General features: G+C 51.0%; 1 protein-coding gene across 3 annotated transcripts in view; it reads right to left on the bottom strand.

The window, feature by feature from the left end:
• Positions 1-15,022, bottom strand: part of Itga3 (integrin subunit alpha 3) — a 33,499-nt gene that overhangs the window by 10,955 nt on the left and 7,522 nt on the right. For 2 of the 3 annotated variants that reach the window (XM_034506156.2, XM_034506157.2), the window contains exons 2-22: positions 14,879-15,006; positions 14,400-14,479; positions 12,301-12,550; positions 9,858-9,944; positions 9,277-9,484; positions 8,627-8,823; positions 7,082-7,170; positions 6,845-6,981; positions 6,620-6,706; positions 5,448-5,515; positions 5,224-5,360; positions 4,527-4,676; positions 4,341-4,438; positions 3,935-4,082; positions 3,655-3,723; positions 3,064-3,143; positions 2,903-2,980; positions 1,645-1,747; positions 1,300-1,482; positions 994-1,116; positions 241-354 (exon numbers count right to left, since the gene is read on the bottom strand). In XM_034506156.2, the coding sequence (XP_034362047.1) occupies positions 241-354; positions 994-1,116; positions 1,300-1,482; positions 1,645-1,747; positions 2,903-2,980; positions 3,064-3,143; positions 3,655-3,723; positions 3,935-4,082; positions 4,341-4,438; positions 4,527-4,676; positions 5,224-5,360; positions 5,448-5,515; positions 6,620-6,706; positions 6,845-6,981; positions 7,082-7,170; positions 8,627-8,823; positions 9,277-9,484; positions 9,858-9,944; positions 12,301-12,550; positions 14,400-14,479; positions 14,879-15,006 (2,614 nt within the window). The remainder of the gene's footprint in view (positions 1-240; positions 355-993; positions 1,117-1,299; positions 1,483-1,644; positions 1,748-2,902; positions 2,981-3,063; positions 3,144-3,654; positions 3,724-3,934; positions 4,083-4,340; positions 4,439-4,526; positions 4,677-5,223; positions 5,361-5,447; positions 5,516-6,619; positions 6,707-6,844; positions 6,982-7,081; positions 7,171-8,626; positions 8,824-9,276; positions 9,485-9,857; positions 9,945-12,300; positions 12,551-14,399; positions 14,480-14,878; positions 15,007-15,022) is intronic. The other variant, XM_076935942.1, reaches the window with a different exon arrangement.

Here is a 15,022-nt window from a genome sequence, read left to right as displayed (position 1 = left end):
CACAGAGATAAAATGTAAAAGATACATAAAAGGTCATTTTAGAAGTACCACAGATTCACATACAAGCAACCATAACACTGATGTGGCCATAGTAACAGACACACAACTGTACAGAACATGATACTGTTACACACACACACACACACACACACACACACACCACACCCTGGCTTCCATCCCTCCCTATCACTCTCCTTACCCAAGTGGATAACAATAAAGGCCTCCACACCCAGCACTAACCTCAATGAAGGTGCTGTTCCACACCCGCGCCTTCACGGTCACATTGGTAACATTGGAGGAATCGGGAAGGGGACACTCCAGCCACACACAGCGGGCGCGGCCATTGGAACAGGTCTGAGGTGGGCAGGAGGACAGACGGAAGATAGCCTGAATCTCTAGACCTGATGCTGGCTCCTTACCTTCTACCCTCCCAGACTTCGTCCCACCCTGGAGTGACAAGGGTTCACTGTTTTGTTTGTTCACATTCCTCTACTTCAGGAACATTCGAGATGCACTCTGGGGCCAAGCCCATCTGACTCAGGGAACACAAACATGAAGCATAGTCCCTGCTCAGGCTGGCAAGGTGCAGCCTCAGAAACCTCTCCCAGGCCAAGCACGGTGAGTGTTGTCTGTTGTCTTAGGATACCCCTGCAACCTCTCTAGCCAGTTAGGCTTCCCCTGGGTCTCTCAACCTCTTCCTGCATAGACCACTCTGCTCTACACATCCTCCCCACAACAAATGCCCAAGCTACACCCAACAGGGTGTGAAGCCTTGGAATCTGCCAGCATTTCCTCTTTGGGACCTCTGTGTTCGATGTGCTCTAGGATAGGACATAAGTCTGTTTTTCTGTCAAGAGGTTCTTGAGGCCCGGGTCTACAGCATCTCTCTAGACTGGTGTCTCTGTGTGAGTGGTCTCTATCACCCTTGCCTGTGGGCCCTTGATGCCCATGTGCCTTGTGACAGGCTGTGCAGTCCACTGGCCACTCACTCACCAACACGGTCTCAGACTTGGCTTTTTTGGTAGCAGCTAGCGTGACAGGCGCGGAACCCTGGTCTCCCCCTGGGTCCAGTTGCCTTCGTCTGCGCTGTGGGGACAGTGGCTTGACTCCAGCGTCCTGAAGAGGGCAGAGATATGTTGGGAAGACAGAGAGAGATAGAATAGCTGATGGGAGACAGGACAGGGACAGGGAATAGTCAGGCTCCCGAAGACCACTGAGGCGGCAAGGGAAGACTCTGGCTTTTCTGCCCTCCGGGATGCAAACAAGATGCACACGAACCATTCCTGCTGATGGACTTACAGAGAGAGTAAGGTTGAGAGGGTTGACAAGGTTTCCAGATGGCCGGCAGGGCCAGGACCCATTGCTATGGATGGTGATCTCCGTGGGATACAGCAGCCACTTGCCATTGCTAACTTCATAGGGCCACTCCAGACCTAGAACCAGTGTGCCCAAGGCTGCCAGCCCATCTCCCACTGGGCTCACCTGTGGGCACACATGAGCCGTGTGTCATGGTTACCATCCTTTGGAAAACCACCCACAACTCAACAACCCTAAATCCTTCCACTTTTGAGCCCCCAGACTACGAACAGTCTCCCTGCTGTCTTTCAGAAGAGCCGCCAGCCAGGACCCCAGAGGTGCCCTCACCTGGAATTCATATTTCAGGGGGCTTCCCACATCCTTCACAGTTTTCATGGCAGCCTCACCCATCACTGTCCCACCAAAGAAGCTCTGCAGCCGATGGTTCATCCTGGGTGAGAAGACACCCGAGTCAAAGCGGACAGGAGGCCAGAGCCCTGCAAGAGGGGACTATAGTGCCGAGGTGGGTCGCCTACAATGCCCCTGGCACATAAACCCCAGTTCTACCATGCTCAGCTGTGCGGCCTCACACAGACTACAGATCCTTCCTGAGCCTCAGGTTCCTACAAGGTGGGGTTAGTAACAGTTGGTGCAGTACGGGACAGTGACACAAAATAATCACTAAGATGTCTTTGACATGCTTGCACAGTAGGCTTTCCAAGAACGTGGGGGAGGGGCTGAAGAGATGGCCCAGAGGTTAAGAGCACTTGTTGCTCTTCCAGAGAACTTGGATTCAGTTTTCAGCACCATTTGTAACTCCAGTTTCAGGGGACCTGACGCCCTCTCCTAACCTTCATGGGCACCAGGCATGTACATGCTGCACAGACATATATGCAGTCAAAACACTCTGTATATATGAAATAAAATAAATCTAAGAAAAAAATTTAAATTGGGGGTGACTGGGGAGGTGGCTCAGTGGGTAAAGCACTCGCTATGAAAGACTGAGGTTCTGAGTTTAAATCCCCTCAGAACCCATTAAGTGGTACTGAGTGCAGTACCACACATCTGTGATCCAAGTGCTCCTAATGTGAGGTGGGCGGGGGGGGGGGGATCCCTAAGACAGGAGGATCCCTAAGGAAGCCCATGGACCAGCTAGCCTGCAAATGCATTCTCATGAATGCAATGGCCAACAGCAGAGAAACCCCCTGCCCCACACAAGATGTAGGGGAGATGCAACACCTCATATTGTCCTCTGACCTCCACATGTGTAGTGTATCATGCACACATCTGCACTCTCACACATGCACGTGCTAACACACATCACACACACACACACAAAGGTAAATATCATCAAGAAAACAAAGTGGAAAAAAATGAAAGAAAGGGAAGAGACCATAACCTTAGCCCCAAGTGCTAATGCTGCCCCTCCTATCTGTGTTACATACAGGGAATAATAATGCAACCATCATAGCGACCATGGCTATCAGGAAAGGATGACCCAGGGGGACCTCAGACCAAGAGAGGTGTCAGGGGAGCTTAGGAGGCTCCTTGAGGGTAGGGAAGCCCTGGCTCAGGCACAAAGGACCGGGAACAGAGCGATACCCACAAGCTGAGCGAGGCCTGGAGGGTGTAGTCCACCTGCAAAGTCAGGAGCACGGGCTGCAAGTTGTCCTGGTGACTTGACCTGAGGAGAAAATGCAGGTGGTAAGAAGGAGACCCAGGATAGGGGCTCAGCCCTGACCAGACTACCTCCACTGGGTCACTCACGTGGATAGCTGTAGACGAGCCTGAAGGTCCCTCGTGTGCAAGGTCACCCCGATGACCTCAAAGGCAATGAGCAGCTCCATCTAGCACAAGGGTCAAGGAAACAGAAAGGAGCATTGAAACGGAGCAGGGGGGCTGTGGCCTGGGGAGATCCCCTTCCCTCCTCCGTGTCCATCTCTGCTTCCTATCTCAGTGATAAGATCGTTGGACGTCACTGCTGCTTTGGGGATCCTCTGCCACCTTTTTGAAACCTTAAAGCAAGTTTCTGAGACTCTCTACGCCTGCGTTTCCTATTCCGTGAAATAGCTATCGTATTAGGGAAAGCTGAGATAGTACATCAGATAAAAGACGTGGCGTTAGCTGTAGGGTGAGCACAGCATCAGGGCTCAGCCCAAGTGGTCTCCTTGTTTGCGCCTTCCCTAGAATCATACATGGATCCCTAGTGGCTCCATAGTTTAGTCTCTGGGCCTCTTCTCACCCCCTGTTGTGCCTTCCCCTCCTCCACTCTGGTTCTTTGCTTCAAGAAATCCCATGAATTGGGCAGGTAAGATGGCTAGAAGCTCGCCAGGAGAGGAGGATGTGGCCAGGTCTCACCCTCTGGTTCCGTTTGAAGGGATTTCCTAGCTCACACAAGATGGTCTCATTGCCTTGGCAGGTCCCAGCCTGAGGAAAGAAAGGAAATAAGGTCAGAGTTATACTTGTCTTCCGTCTGGGGGGGGGGGAGGGGGAGAGCACACTAGAAGGCCTGAAGGCTTGTCTACCGAGTAGCAGGGTTACCCCAGTTCTAAACATGGTCAGCACAGCACAGCAAATGATAATTCAAATAAAGGTCATATACAGTGGGGTGCAAATAGCCTGGACAGTGGGCACTCACTGGGCGCACTGAGGACCGTAGCAGAATGGGTGGCACCTCTAAGCTGAGTAGCGCCTCATGAGCGTCTTCCCCAGCCCGTTGGCGGCTCGGCGAATTGGTCACATTGATGCTCAAGAAGAGTTTCTTAGTGTCTCTGCTGTACTGGAGCCTGAAGAGAGGAGTCTGGGACTCAGTCAAAAGCCTCAGCTCCACTAGGCTCCGCCCCTCAGGCCTCCAGGCTCCGCCCCTCGGGCCTTCAGGGCTAGGAAAGTCATGGGGTGGGGGTGGGTAACCAAGTCATACTAGGCTAATTAAAGCACCTCTGCTCATATCCACCCTACCCCTGCCCAGTGAGACCTTGCCCCAATTCTGTCAGCCAGTAGGGCCCCGCCTAGCCCTTGACCAATCAGGGTCACCCAAATACCACCTGCTTAGAGGCTGCAGTTGCTCAGACACGAAGGCTGCTTGCATCTGCAGGTTGCTGTCACACTTGTTGTCTGGCCCGCATTCTTTCTGGAAGTGGACCTAGGGACAGTGGAAGCCTTGAGGGGCTGCAACCCACACATCACCTTCTGACCCTACAGCCCTCCTGGCCCGGAGAGGGCCTGCTCACCTCAGTGTGATTCTCCATAGCCTGTGCCTGGTTGAGGACTGGGTAGGCATCCAGAGACCGCAAGCCCAGCTTGAGACGATCGGGCATGCGCAAAGGTAAGGAATAGTTCATGGCAATGACGATAGGACGGAGTTTATCACGAACATTGTCCTGGGGAAGAGGGTGCCATGAACAGAGTCCCCAAGCTGAATCCTCATTAAACCCTAGCTAGACTAAGACCCAGGTAGAGGCTGGGCTTCTCTCTACCCTAACCCCCTAGTTAAGCTGAACCCCCACTAATCCAATCACCAAATCGAGTCCTACTATCTTGCAGTGCCCTGTCTCGATGGGACAGGGATTCCCCTTTACTTTATGGATCTCCATCCAGGTCTACTTCCTATAACACCATGATGCCCCAAAGAGGAACTGAGCTTGTCCTGAATCGGGGACCCATTCTTTCCAGACTGGGCCAGAGGCAACACCTCTTTTCTAAGGTGATAAGCCCCTTGGCCCCATCTTGGGGCTTATCTTCCTCCAAACATGGACGATCTGCTGTGTGCAGCCACCATCATCCGCCCAATCCATATTTACCAGACTGACTTCCCCAAACTCTGTTTTTTGGGGATACCCCTGTCTGTGAGCTTTGACTTAAAGGGACACTGGCCACCTCTCCCAGAGATCTCAGGGCCCCCATCCTCCTCCACAACGCCTCTCTCACCATCAGCAGTAGCTCCAATGTCTGGCAATGTGTCTCTGGCATGGAGAAGAAGCCATGGAAAACAGAAGACTGGCTACGGGCAAATCGGAGCCTGGGCGGGCGTCGGTCCCTGTCAGCCTCCAGTGTGTAAGCCAGGGCTGTGGACAGACAGGGCAGTCAGCAGGTGGCCAGGTGAACACACCCCCATCTCTCTCCCACCTGAGCATGCTGGGGCCAGCACTCACTGATGTTCCGCCTGTAGTTGGGGTTCCCAGCGCTTTGGTTGTAGGCAAAGCACAGCTCCACCTGAACACTGTTGGGGGTGAGGGAATACACAGCAGGGCCTGGTCACAGTGGGAAGGACAGTCATGTCCTGCTTTTAACTCTTGTGGTAGGCAAATAACTCAGGACCCTTGTGGAGGAAAGTGGGGAGTCCACAAAGCTGAGGTGACTTCTCACGGCTTCTAGAGGTCACCAGCAGGGAAACTGAGGTCCAGGGAACAGCAGGGTTTGTTTGATGTTAGCAGGTGACTGATGGCCCAGTCCAGGTCTTGGGATCTCCAGATCCTACTTTTGTCTCCGATCCCCTGATATTCAGCTCTGCCTGCCCCCGACCCTTTTGCTACCAGATTGATATCCACAAAAAGCCCTCAGGGTGACTACTGATGTAAGCTCTATCAGCAACTGGGTTTTGGGGTGGTGGTGATGTTTTGTTTGTTTGTTTGCTTGCTTGTTTGTTTTACACCTAAGGTATAGACTACTGTGCTTAGCATTTTTTTTATATAGCATCTCATTTAATTGTCTCAAGAACCCTGTTATTTGGTTATTACCTTTTCTAGGTTACCTGAGACTCAGATGAATAATTTGCCCAGAGAGACTCTCCCTCCCCACACCCAACCACCTAAGAGCATTTCTTTTCCCTTTCTCTCTCTCTTTTTTTTTTTTTTTTTATTTTTGGTTTTTGTTGTGTTTTTTTTTTTGTTTGTTTGTTTTGTTTTTCGAGACAGGGTTTCTCTGTGTAGCCCTGGCTGTCCTGGAACTCACTCTGTAGACCAGGCTGGCCTTGAACTCAGAAATCCACCTGCCTCTGCCTCCCAAGTGCTGGGATTAAAGACGTGTGCCATGACTGCCCAGCCCTTTTCCCTTTCCTTCCATCTCTCACTCTTCAGAGTTCCCCCTGCTCTCTCCTGGCAGTCGGTGGCTGGGCTTTGAGCTCGATGGTCCAGAGCTGTCCCTCAGCTTGTGCTCACGCATTAGCTCCTGCAAGGAACTTTGACTTTAAGTGAGATTGGATAGGAAAGATGCTACTGACCCTAGAGCCCAGCTGCTGATGGTGGGACATCAGGCATGTCTAGGGGAAGGGCTTAGTGCCTGAGGTCTAAGGAGTGGGTAGGAAGAGCTGGGCTGACAATCTCACCAGGAAGTAGCTGTACAAAGTGAGGGGTCCAACACAGCTGGCCTGGCCACCAAGGTCCTATGGAGGATATTGATGACAGGTCGGGCCCTATAGTAACAAGAAAGCAGGCAGAATCAGTATTTTCTGCTATCCCAAGCCAGGGCTAGGGTTCAGGTTTCTGGGGATCACTGACGAAGGTGGGCAGAGCGGAGGAGGGACATGACCCTGCCCAGTCTCCTAGCTCACCGCAGCAGCACAATGTGGTCCGACAGGCTCCCTACTAGCAGGTCTGGGTAAAAGTTTTCATCCACATCCATCTTCCCACTCAGAGAGTAGCCGAAGGTGGCCAAGCCCGGCAGTCCTAGTTTCTCTCCATGAATTATCTAAAGCCAGGAGAACGTGGTAGGGACAGGCTCGGAGACGTGCCTGGAGGAGGGGGCCCAGGAGGATGGGGGTCTCGGACTTATCCCCACCCGTTCATACCTGCTGGGGCTGCCTGAGGAGCCCCCCGGAGCTGCTGTGGTAGATGTATACTTTGCCCAAGCCCTCAAATGGAGCTCCTACAGCAATGTCTGAGAAGGAGAGACGGGGCAGAGTCACTAGGCATACCAGGCTCCATAGCCCTTTCACTCTCTGCTCCAGGCCACTGAGCCCAGCGTGGCGGTCACCTCACCCTGGCACAAGAGTTCAGAGCAGCAGAGAAGGAACCTCAGAGCTCCAGAGCTCTGGTGGCAATGGAGGCTTAGGAAAGGGGAAGAAACTTCCTCAAAGTCACACGGCCAAGTGAGCGCCACAGACAGAGCCATGCGTCACATTCCCCAGCAGAACCTAGCGTGTCCCACTTTCCATATCCCCAACCCCAACAACCACCTCTCTGGATCTCTGGATACCTTGGTTCTACATCTACGATCAAGACCAGAAAGGAAAAGCCATTCCCTGTGGATAACCACCAGCTCGTGTGTGTGTGTGTGTGTGTGTGTGTGTGTGTGTGTGTGTGTGTATGTGTTGGGGTGGTGTGCTATCATGTACTATTATTTACTCCCTTTATAGATGAGCAGGGTCAAATCACAAGGTCACAAGGTCACACAGCCAGGAAACTGGATTATATGTATACCACACTGCAGTGGATTTTGCTCTAGCATGATGGAACTTCACATGTCAAGACTTTTAAAATGCTAAGCTAGGGCCTCGTCAAGTAAACTCAACACGTTTGATGATCTCAGTCTTTGCTGGACTCATCGGCTACGTTTGATCTGAGGCCGGGGTGACTAGAAAGGATGCCAAGGACAGTGAGCAGACCCTAGGCTGAAAACAACTGAGCCCTCTGTGGGACGCTCCTAGGCCTGTGAGCTGACCTCCCAGTATCCATGTCTACCTCCTGAGAAACTTTGCCTTCCCTCCTTTGGCTCTCGGCTGTGTTGTGGGAAACTGAGATTGTCAGAGAACTGACTTTTTGGTAAGCTAAGTGCTTCCACAGTAATTGGACTCATATTGTAACATGCCCTCCCTGTGACTTCTCCCTGGGTCTGACTGACTGTATTGTGCCCCGGGTCCCACAGAACACTAGCAAGGGAATGGCACTATACCTAGGGCTCCCTCATTGTGCCAGCCCTTTCTTATCACCTGATATAGTACATTTTTGACCCTACCTCCCCCAGATTCCTACCTGCTTCCGCCCCATAGCCCCCCCCCCCCAACACCACCAAGAATCACCCTCCAAAGTACCAAGCTATACCTCCCACCTTACTCTCACTATGACCCAAACAGAAAACGCCGTTTCCTCTGCCTGGCTTCCAGAGCACTCACTTCACCAGCTTGTCCCCTGGGTACACTTCGGTAGTATACATGACATCGCTCCTGTGTTCACGCTGTATGCTCTCTGAACCCCTCTTCTGTGCACTCTCAACCCAACCCACTCAGCACCCTCTACGCATCCTCTCTTTTACATCTTTGAGCTGTGAGTCCTGTCAAGCAGTGCAGCTGGTGCTCAGTCAGTGAGGGTTCTGAAGGAGAGATGCTGGCTCCTACCCTGGAATCCATCCTGGTTGATGTCACCAATGCTGGCGACAGAGACGCCAAAGGCAGAGCGACTGGGGCCATGAAGCAGGAGGGAAGGTTGATCAGGGAAGGATGTGCCGGCCTGGTTCATGAAGACATAGACGGCACCCCCTACCTCCTCTTTCCGTTCAAAGTAGTAGGGAGCACCCACCAGGAGGTCCTGCCACCTGCACAGGGCAAGAGTGGGAATGGAAGCGTGAAGTCGTCCCCTGATAGACGTTGCAAACGTCATCTAATGAGCATGATGTTGCCAAGGGCCATGCAACTGAGCAAATGACACCAGGTCTGACCACAGTCCCTGAGAAGGCCAGCAAGACCCACCAAACATGTCACAGAGAAATCATGCAGGCAAAGACCACACCCCCCCAAAAATGCCCCTACCCCATTGGCACCTTATGAATGAATGACAGGTACAGACAAGCAAGCACAGGTGTCATGCAAATGACATGCAAATTTCCAGACTCCCATAAGGTGTGATTGAGACCTTGAAAACAGTGAATGCAAACGTGAGAAGGAGAACGCAAAGCTTCTACTTCCCTGATCTAGCTTGAGCAAGCCTGCCACCACCACCCTCCTTTCCCCCTAGCCCCAGAGGGTGCCCCGTGTCCCTGGATTCTCACCCATCATTGTTCAGGTCTGCCAGGGCAATGGCACTGCCAAAATAAGAGCCCACCTGCGTGCCCTTCAGCACCTGCTTCCTCTGCAGGTCTCCACCTGACTCTTGTTTCAGCAAGAAGACAGCGCCCATATGCCGGTGCCGTGGAGCGCCCGTCACAACAGTGATTTCCGTGGGATGTAGGATGGCACTGCCTACCTGCACCGTGTACCCTGGGATGGGGGGGCGGGTGTTCAATCAAAGCCCCCAGGGAATCTGTCCCCTTCAATACTGAGCCTATCCTTGTTGCCCACCCTCTATTCCTCTGGGCCAAGCTGAGTAATTCAGTGGGCCTCAGAGCTGGTCGGAGCCGGAGCCTTCTGGGTTTTGAGTTTCATCACAGAACCGACTTTGCATCTGAAAGCTTAAACCATGTGCAGAGTCTTGCATGCAGGCTCAATGAGGCTGTGCTAACTGAACTACATGCCTCCAGGCACATCTGCACAGTAGTGTCACCCCACAGCACACCAGGAGTAAGAGGGCCAGTGTGTTAGCAATCAAGGTAGCTCCTCCCATCCTGCAACAGACCACCAGCATTGGGCTTACCAATATAGAGGTTTCCCTGGTCCTCTGAGCCCCTGTAGCTATATTCAGATAAATCCCAGTCCTTCCGCTGAATCATGTAGCTGTTTCCTGCAAAAAGATGGGGCAAGGGGAGCGGGAAGAATTAGCCACAGCCTTTTCCTCTACCAAGCCCACCTCCCCACAACAACAACAACACCGTGTGTGAGCACTACACTGATAAATCACTTCCTGGTTTTTGTTGTTGTTGTTGTTGTTCTTTGTTTTGTTTTGTCTTTTCTTGTTCACCAAGACAAGGTTTCTTTTGGTAGCCCTAGCTGTCTTGGAACTCGCTCCCTAGACCAGGCTAGCCTTGAATTCTCAGAGATCTGTTTGCCTCTGCCTCCTGAACTCTGGGACTAAAAGTGTGCGCCACCATTGCCTGGCTGATAAATCACTTCCTCTTTAAGAATGTTTTTGATGTAGGGGGGTTTGTGTGTGTGTGGGGGGGGAATGGGGCTAGAGAGATGGCTCAGGGGACAAGAACACTGGCCGCTGCTCTTCTAGGAGACCCAGGTTTGATTCCCAACACCAACGGTAAAGCACAGTGGTCTGTAACTCCAGTCCCAGGGGATCAGACAGGGCCTGAGCTCATGATCGGCAGGCCCCAGCCTCCCAGCTGCTGGCATGTAGCACTACATGGGGTTTCTGTGATTATAGGTATGGGTGTTTTGCTGCATGTATGTCTGTGCACCACCTGCATGCAGTGCCTGTAGAGGCCAGAAGAGGGCGTTGGGTCCCCTGGAGTTAGAGTTATAGACAGCTGTGAGCTGTGGGTGCTGAGCCATCTCTCCAGCTCTTAAAGGAAGGATTCCGAGACAATGAAATATTCTGTAACCTCAAAAGCACAGTCCTGTAAGTATTGACCAAGACACTGCTTTTAGCTTATGAGGCATGCAAAGAGAATGTGGAAGGCCAAAGAGATCCTGTTTGCTTTTAAGAAGATACCCATAAATACTAAAACAAGGGACTGGAGAGATGGCTCAGTAGTTACGAGCACTGGCTGCTCTTCCAGAGGACCTGGGTTCTGTTCCCAAAGGCAGCTCACTACTGTCTGTAATTCCAGTTCCACGGGATCTGACACCTTCACACAGACACACATCCCAGCAAAACACCAATGCACAAGTCAGTGTGGAAGGAGTCCTAAGACACTGAATGCTGAAAAAGGGATGAGGGAGGTGGAGGGACAGGAGGGACTTTTTTTTTCTCTCTCTCTCTCTCTCTCCTTAGTTTGAGGTACTGAAGGTTGAATTTAAAAAAAAAAATCTTAAAACAGGGTCTTGCTAAATTACTCATGTTGGACCTGAACTCACTGTATATCCCATGCAGGATTACGGAATCCTCCTGCCTCAGCCTCCAAATAGCTGGGATCACAGGACAGTGCCACTGAACTGACCATTTTTGCTCTTGCTTCTAACAAATCCTTAGCTAAGATTTTAGTGCTGCACCAGAAGCATGCTTGTGAAAGTTCCCAGAGGTTGAGCTGACATCAGATGGGTCGCAATCCAATCTAGGTTTCCTAATTTAGGCTTTCTCTAAGACAAAGTTTTTAATTAAGTAAATGGGTATAAAATGCTGTGTCACCCAAGGACTTTAGAAATGCGCTCTCTCTCTCTCTCTCTCTCTCTCTCTCTCTCTCTATATATATATATATATATATATATATGTGTGTGTGTGTGTGTGTGTGTGTGTGTGTGAGAGAGAGAGAGAGAGAGAGAGTGTGTGTGTGTTATATAATACATAACATATATTACATAGTGTTTAGTTTTATATTATATATTTTATATATAATTTCAGCACTCAGGAAATAGAGACAGGAGAATTGCTATGAGTCTAAAAATAGCCTAGGCTACATAGAAAGTTCATAGTGTGATCTACCACCTCTCTCTCTCTCTCTCTCTCTCTCTCTCTCTCTCTCTCTCTCACACACACACACACACACACACACACACACGTGTGTTTTTCAGATTGTCTAAGATATGTGTAGGGAACTGGGGATTCAGAGAAGTCTTTGCCATGGAAGCATGAGACCCTGGATTCAGATTCCCAGCATCCATACAAAAGGTCAGGTGCAGCATCACGTGTCTATAATCCCAGCTCTGCCAGGGTGAAAACAGACAAATCCACGGAGCTCACTGGCCAGCCACTCCCCTCCCGCTGCAACGGTGCACTCCAGGTGTACCGAGAGACCATGGGAGCAACTGAGGAACAGATGTCAACCTCTGGCCTCTACAGCCATATGTGCACATGTGTACATACACAGAAGATTTAAAGATGGCACATGTAAAACTGTCAGCACACAGTGAGTGCTTTAATACTGCCGTTGGCCTGCGACCCTGTCTCTTGTGACCCTGACCCTGGATGGTCTCGACTGGCTGTGGCTTGCTGACGGATCGTCTCTGTTGCATCCCCTTCTCCCACCCCCTACCTTTCCAGTTGTAGGCACCAGGGGCACCGAAGTATACAGTGTTCTGGGTAAAGCCGCCGCTGGTGCCCAGCTGGCACATGCCAGTCTGCAGGTAGTCAGTGTTGCTGTTACACATCTCATTGTGGTATGTCTGCCAGTCATCGCCAGGGTCGAGCTGGAGGTCGTTGCCACGCACATAGCACTTGCCTACCATGCGCCTCTGGTCTTCGAGCCCAGACCACAGCACCTTGGTGTATCGATGGGCACAGACCTAGGGACCAGCAAACACACACACACACATGGGGTTAGCCAAGATCAGGGAACCATGGCAAGCTATAGCTCTCACCCTGAGCACTGCCAGCTTTGTGGGTCAAGGCCCAAGTGGAAGTCTGGCTTCTGTTTCATCCTGTGTGTACACTGAGACCTACCTACCCATTATACTGGACTCAAGGGTCGGGAGCAGATCTGGGGAAGCCAGAAGGCATGAATTTGAGAGCAGCTTAGAGATCTTGGTGAAAGGAATTGAGGATGAGGGAACATGGGACACTTAGGCTCCTGGGGACACTTAGGCTCCTGGGTCTAAAAGGAGCTATTTACAGAGAGATTAGGGGACTTGTTTCTCTTGTTCCCAGATAACCCTGTTGTTTAATGAAAGGGTCATTTAAAGTTAGTAATAATAATAGCATTAATAAGTATACTGAACACTTTCTGTTTTGTTTTGTTTTGTTTTGTTTTGAGACAGGGTTTCTCTGTATAGCCCTGGCTGACCTGGAACTCACTATGTAGAACAGGCTGGCCTTGAACTCAGTGATCCACCTGCCTCTGTGCTACCACCACTCGGCTCAGCTAACACTTACTGAGCACTTACTATACACCAAGCAAAAGCACAAGCTCTTCTCGTATAGCAACTTTCAGGGTTTTTTTTTTTTTTTTTTAATTTTATTTTATTTTTTTTGTGTATAGGTATTTTGCCTGAATGTATGTCTGTGTGCCATGCCCATGTTTGGTGCCTGCAGAGGACAGAAGAAGGCATCAGATTCCCAGAAACTGGAGTCAAATCCAGCATTGGGAGGCAAAGGCAGGTAGATCTCTGGATTTGAAACTAACGTGGTCTACAGAGTTGAGTTCCAGGCAAACATGGCTACACAAAAAGTGCTCTGAATTAGCCTCTGGGCTCTACAGTGTCTAGAAACAGGAGGTGCTCTTGCTTGCTCACTTTTTCTGTCACATCCCAGCTGTGAGCACCACCAGCATTTCACAGGAGCTTATCCTTAGGCACTTTTAAACTTCTGGTGCTGGGAACACAGTAGGTGCTCACTAAATATTTTTTGACTGAGTAAGGGTGGTTAAGGAGCTGATCCTAGAGTCTACAATCACTTAAACAAACGTCTAGACACACACACCCACAAACAACAGGGGGTACAAAAGGGTGGTCTAATGAACTGATTGACAACCTAAAGCTTACAATAGTGTTCTTGGGACAGAAGTGACAGCTGTGATGATTATAGGAGTGCTGACTGCTCGGAGGTGGTGCAGAGAACTTTCTGGAGTGATGTAAGTAAGCTCTGTTTCATGGGCGTTACTGCTGACACAGGCTTATCATTGGTCACAGAAAGTTAAGATCTGCCCTTTTTGCTATGTGTAAATTTTATATAAACCTAAATAATGTCTGTCCGGGACACAGAAATCTCAATCCCAAGGGCTGACATTGAAGAACTGTCAGCAGCAGAAGGTGACAATTGACAGCAGGGAGTGGCACTCAAATCAGTGCCAGGGTGAGCCAGGGCCATCAGGGCTGTGCCTCTTCCGGCAGCCAGCCTCCCAGGAAGGAACGCCTGCCAACTGCCTGGGGCACTCTCTGCCCTTTCCCCCTTCAAGTTCTCTCTGCTCTTTCCCACGGATGGTGAGCGTCCATGCAGGTCACACAGGATCCACACCATGAGCAGCCTTGAGGGAGTGCCAGCCAACTCTCTCCCCAGAGGGCAGGGATCAGGGAACACATAGGCCCATAAAGACAGGAGGCCACAGAAGCGGACATTTGCAAAGGTCCCAGCCACCACAGAGGATCCCCTACCACCTTCTGCCATCCTCCCTGGCTCAGGGAAGATGCTGCTACTTACCAGGACTCTACCTGCAGGGCCCTGGCTGGCCACGGTCACTCCAAGCCACATGTCCTCAATAATGTGATGGTCAGGGTCACCTGCAAGAATGGGAGGGATCATGAGCTCGGGTCCCTCATCCCATATTCCAGCATCCAAAGCATCCTGAGGGTGGCAGCTCGCTCTCCTCTCTCTTCTGTCTGTCATTGCTCTGAGCTCACACGGTATGACAGTGTGACAAGAAACAGGTGGAAAAGAAACAAATCAGTTTTGCTTTTTGTTTTGTTTTTGAGCTAGGGTCCCCATTATACATCTTAAGTTATTCTGGAACTCACTATGTAGCCCAGGCTAGCCTTGATCTTGCTGTCTTTTTGCCTTAGCTTCAAGTGTTAGAAAAACAGGCATGAGCCACCATGCCTCACTGACAGGTATCTCGTATCTCCTCTTTGGGCTTCCTCTGCCAGGCTCCTGACTTAGCTCTGCCCCCAAGCTTTTCTTACTTCTCTCTGAAATGTCCATCCGTTCACAATCATTCTTGAGGGCAGTGAGGGGACACAGGTACACAGCACCAGTCCGGTTGGTATAGCTGTCATCCACAGCAAGGTCTCGGGGAGCACCGGCCAGAAGGCTGGGAAAGGAAGGCA

This window comes from Arvicanthis niloticus, chromosome 6 (genome assembly GCF_011762505.2).
Source record: "Arvicanthis niloticus isolate mArvNil1 chromosome 6, mArvNil1.pat.X, whole genome shotgun sequence".
Taxonomy (NCBI): domain Eukaryota; kingdom Metazoa; phylum Chordata; class Mammalia; order Rodentia; family Muridae; genus Arvicanthis; species Arvicanthis niloticus.
Note: the sequence above shows the minus strand (reverse complement) of the source record. Positions and strands in the feature narration are given on the sequence as shown.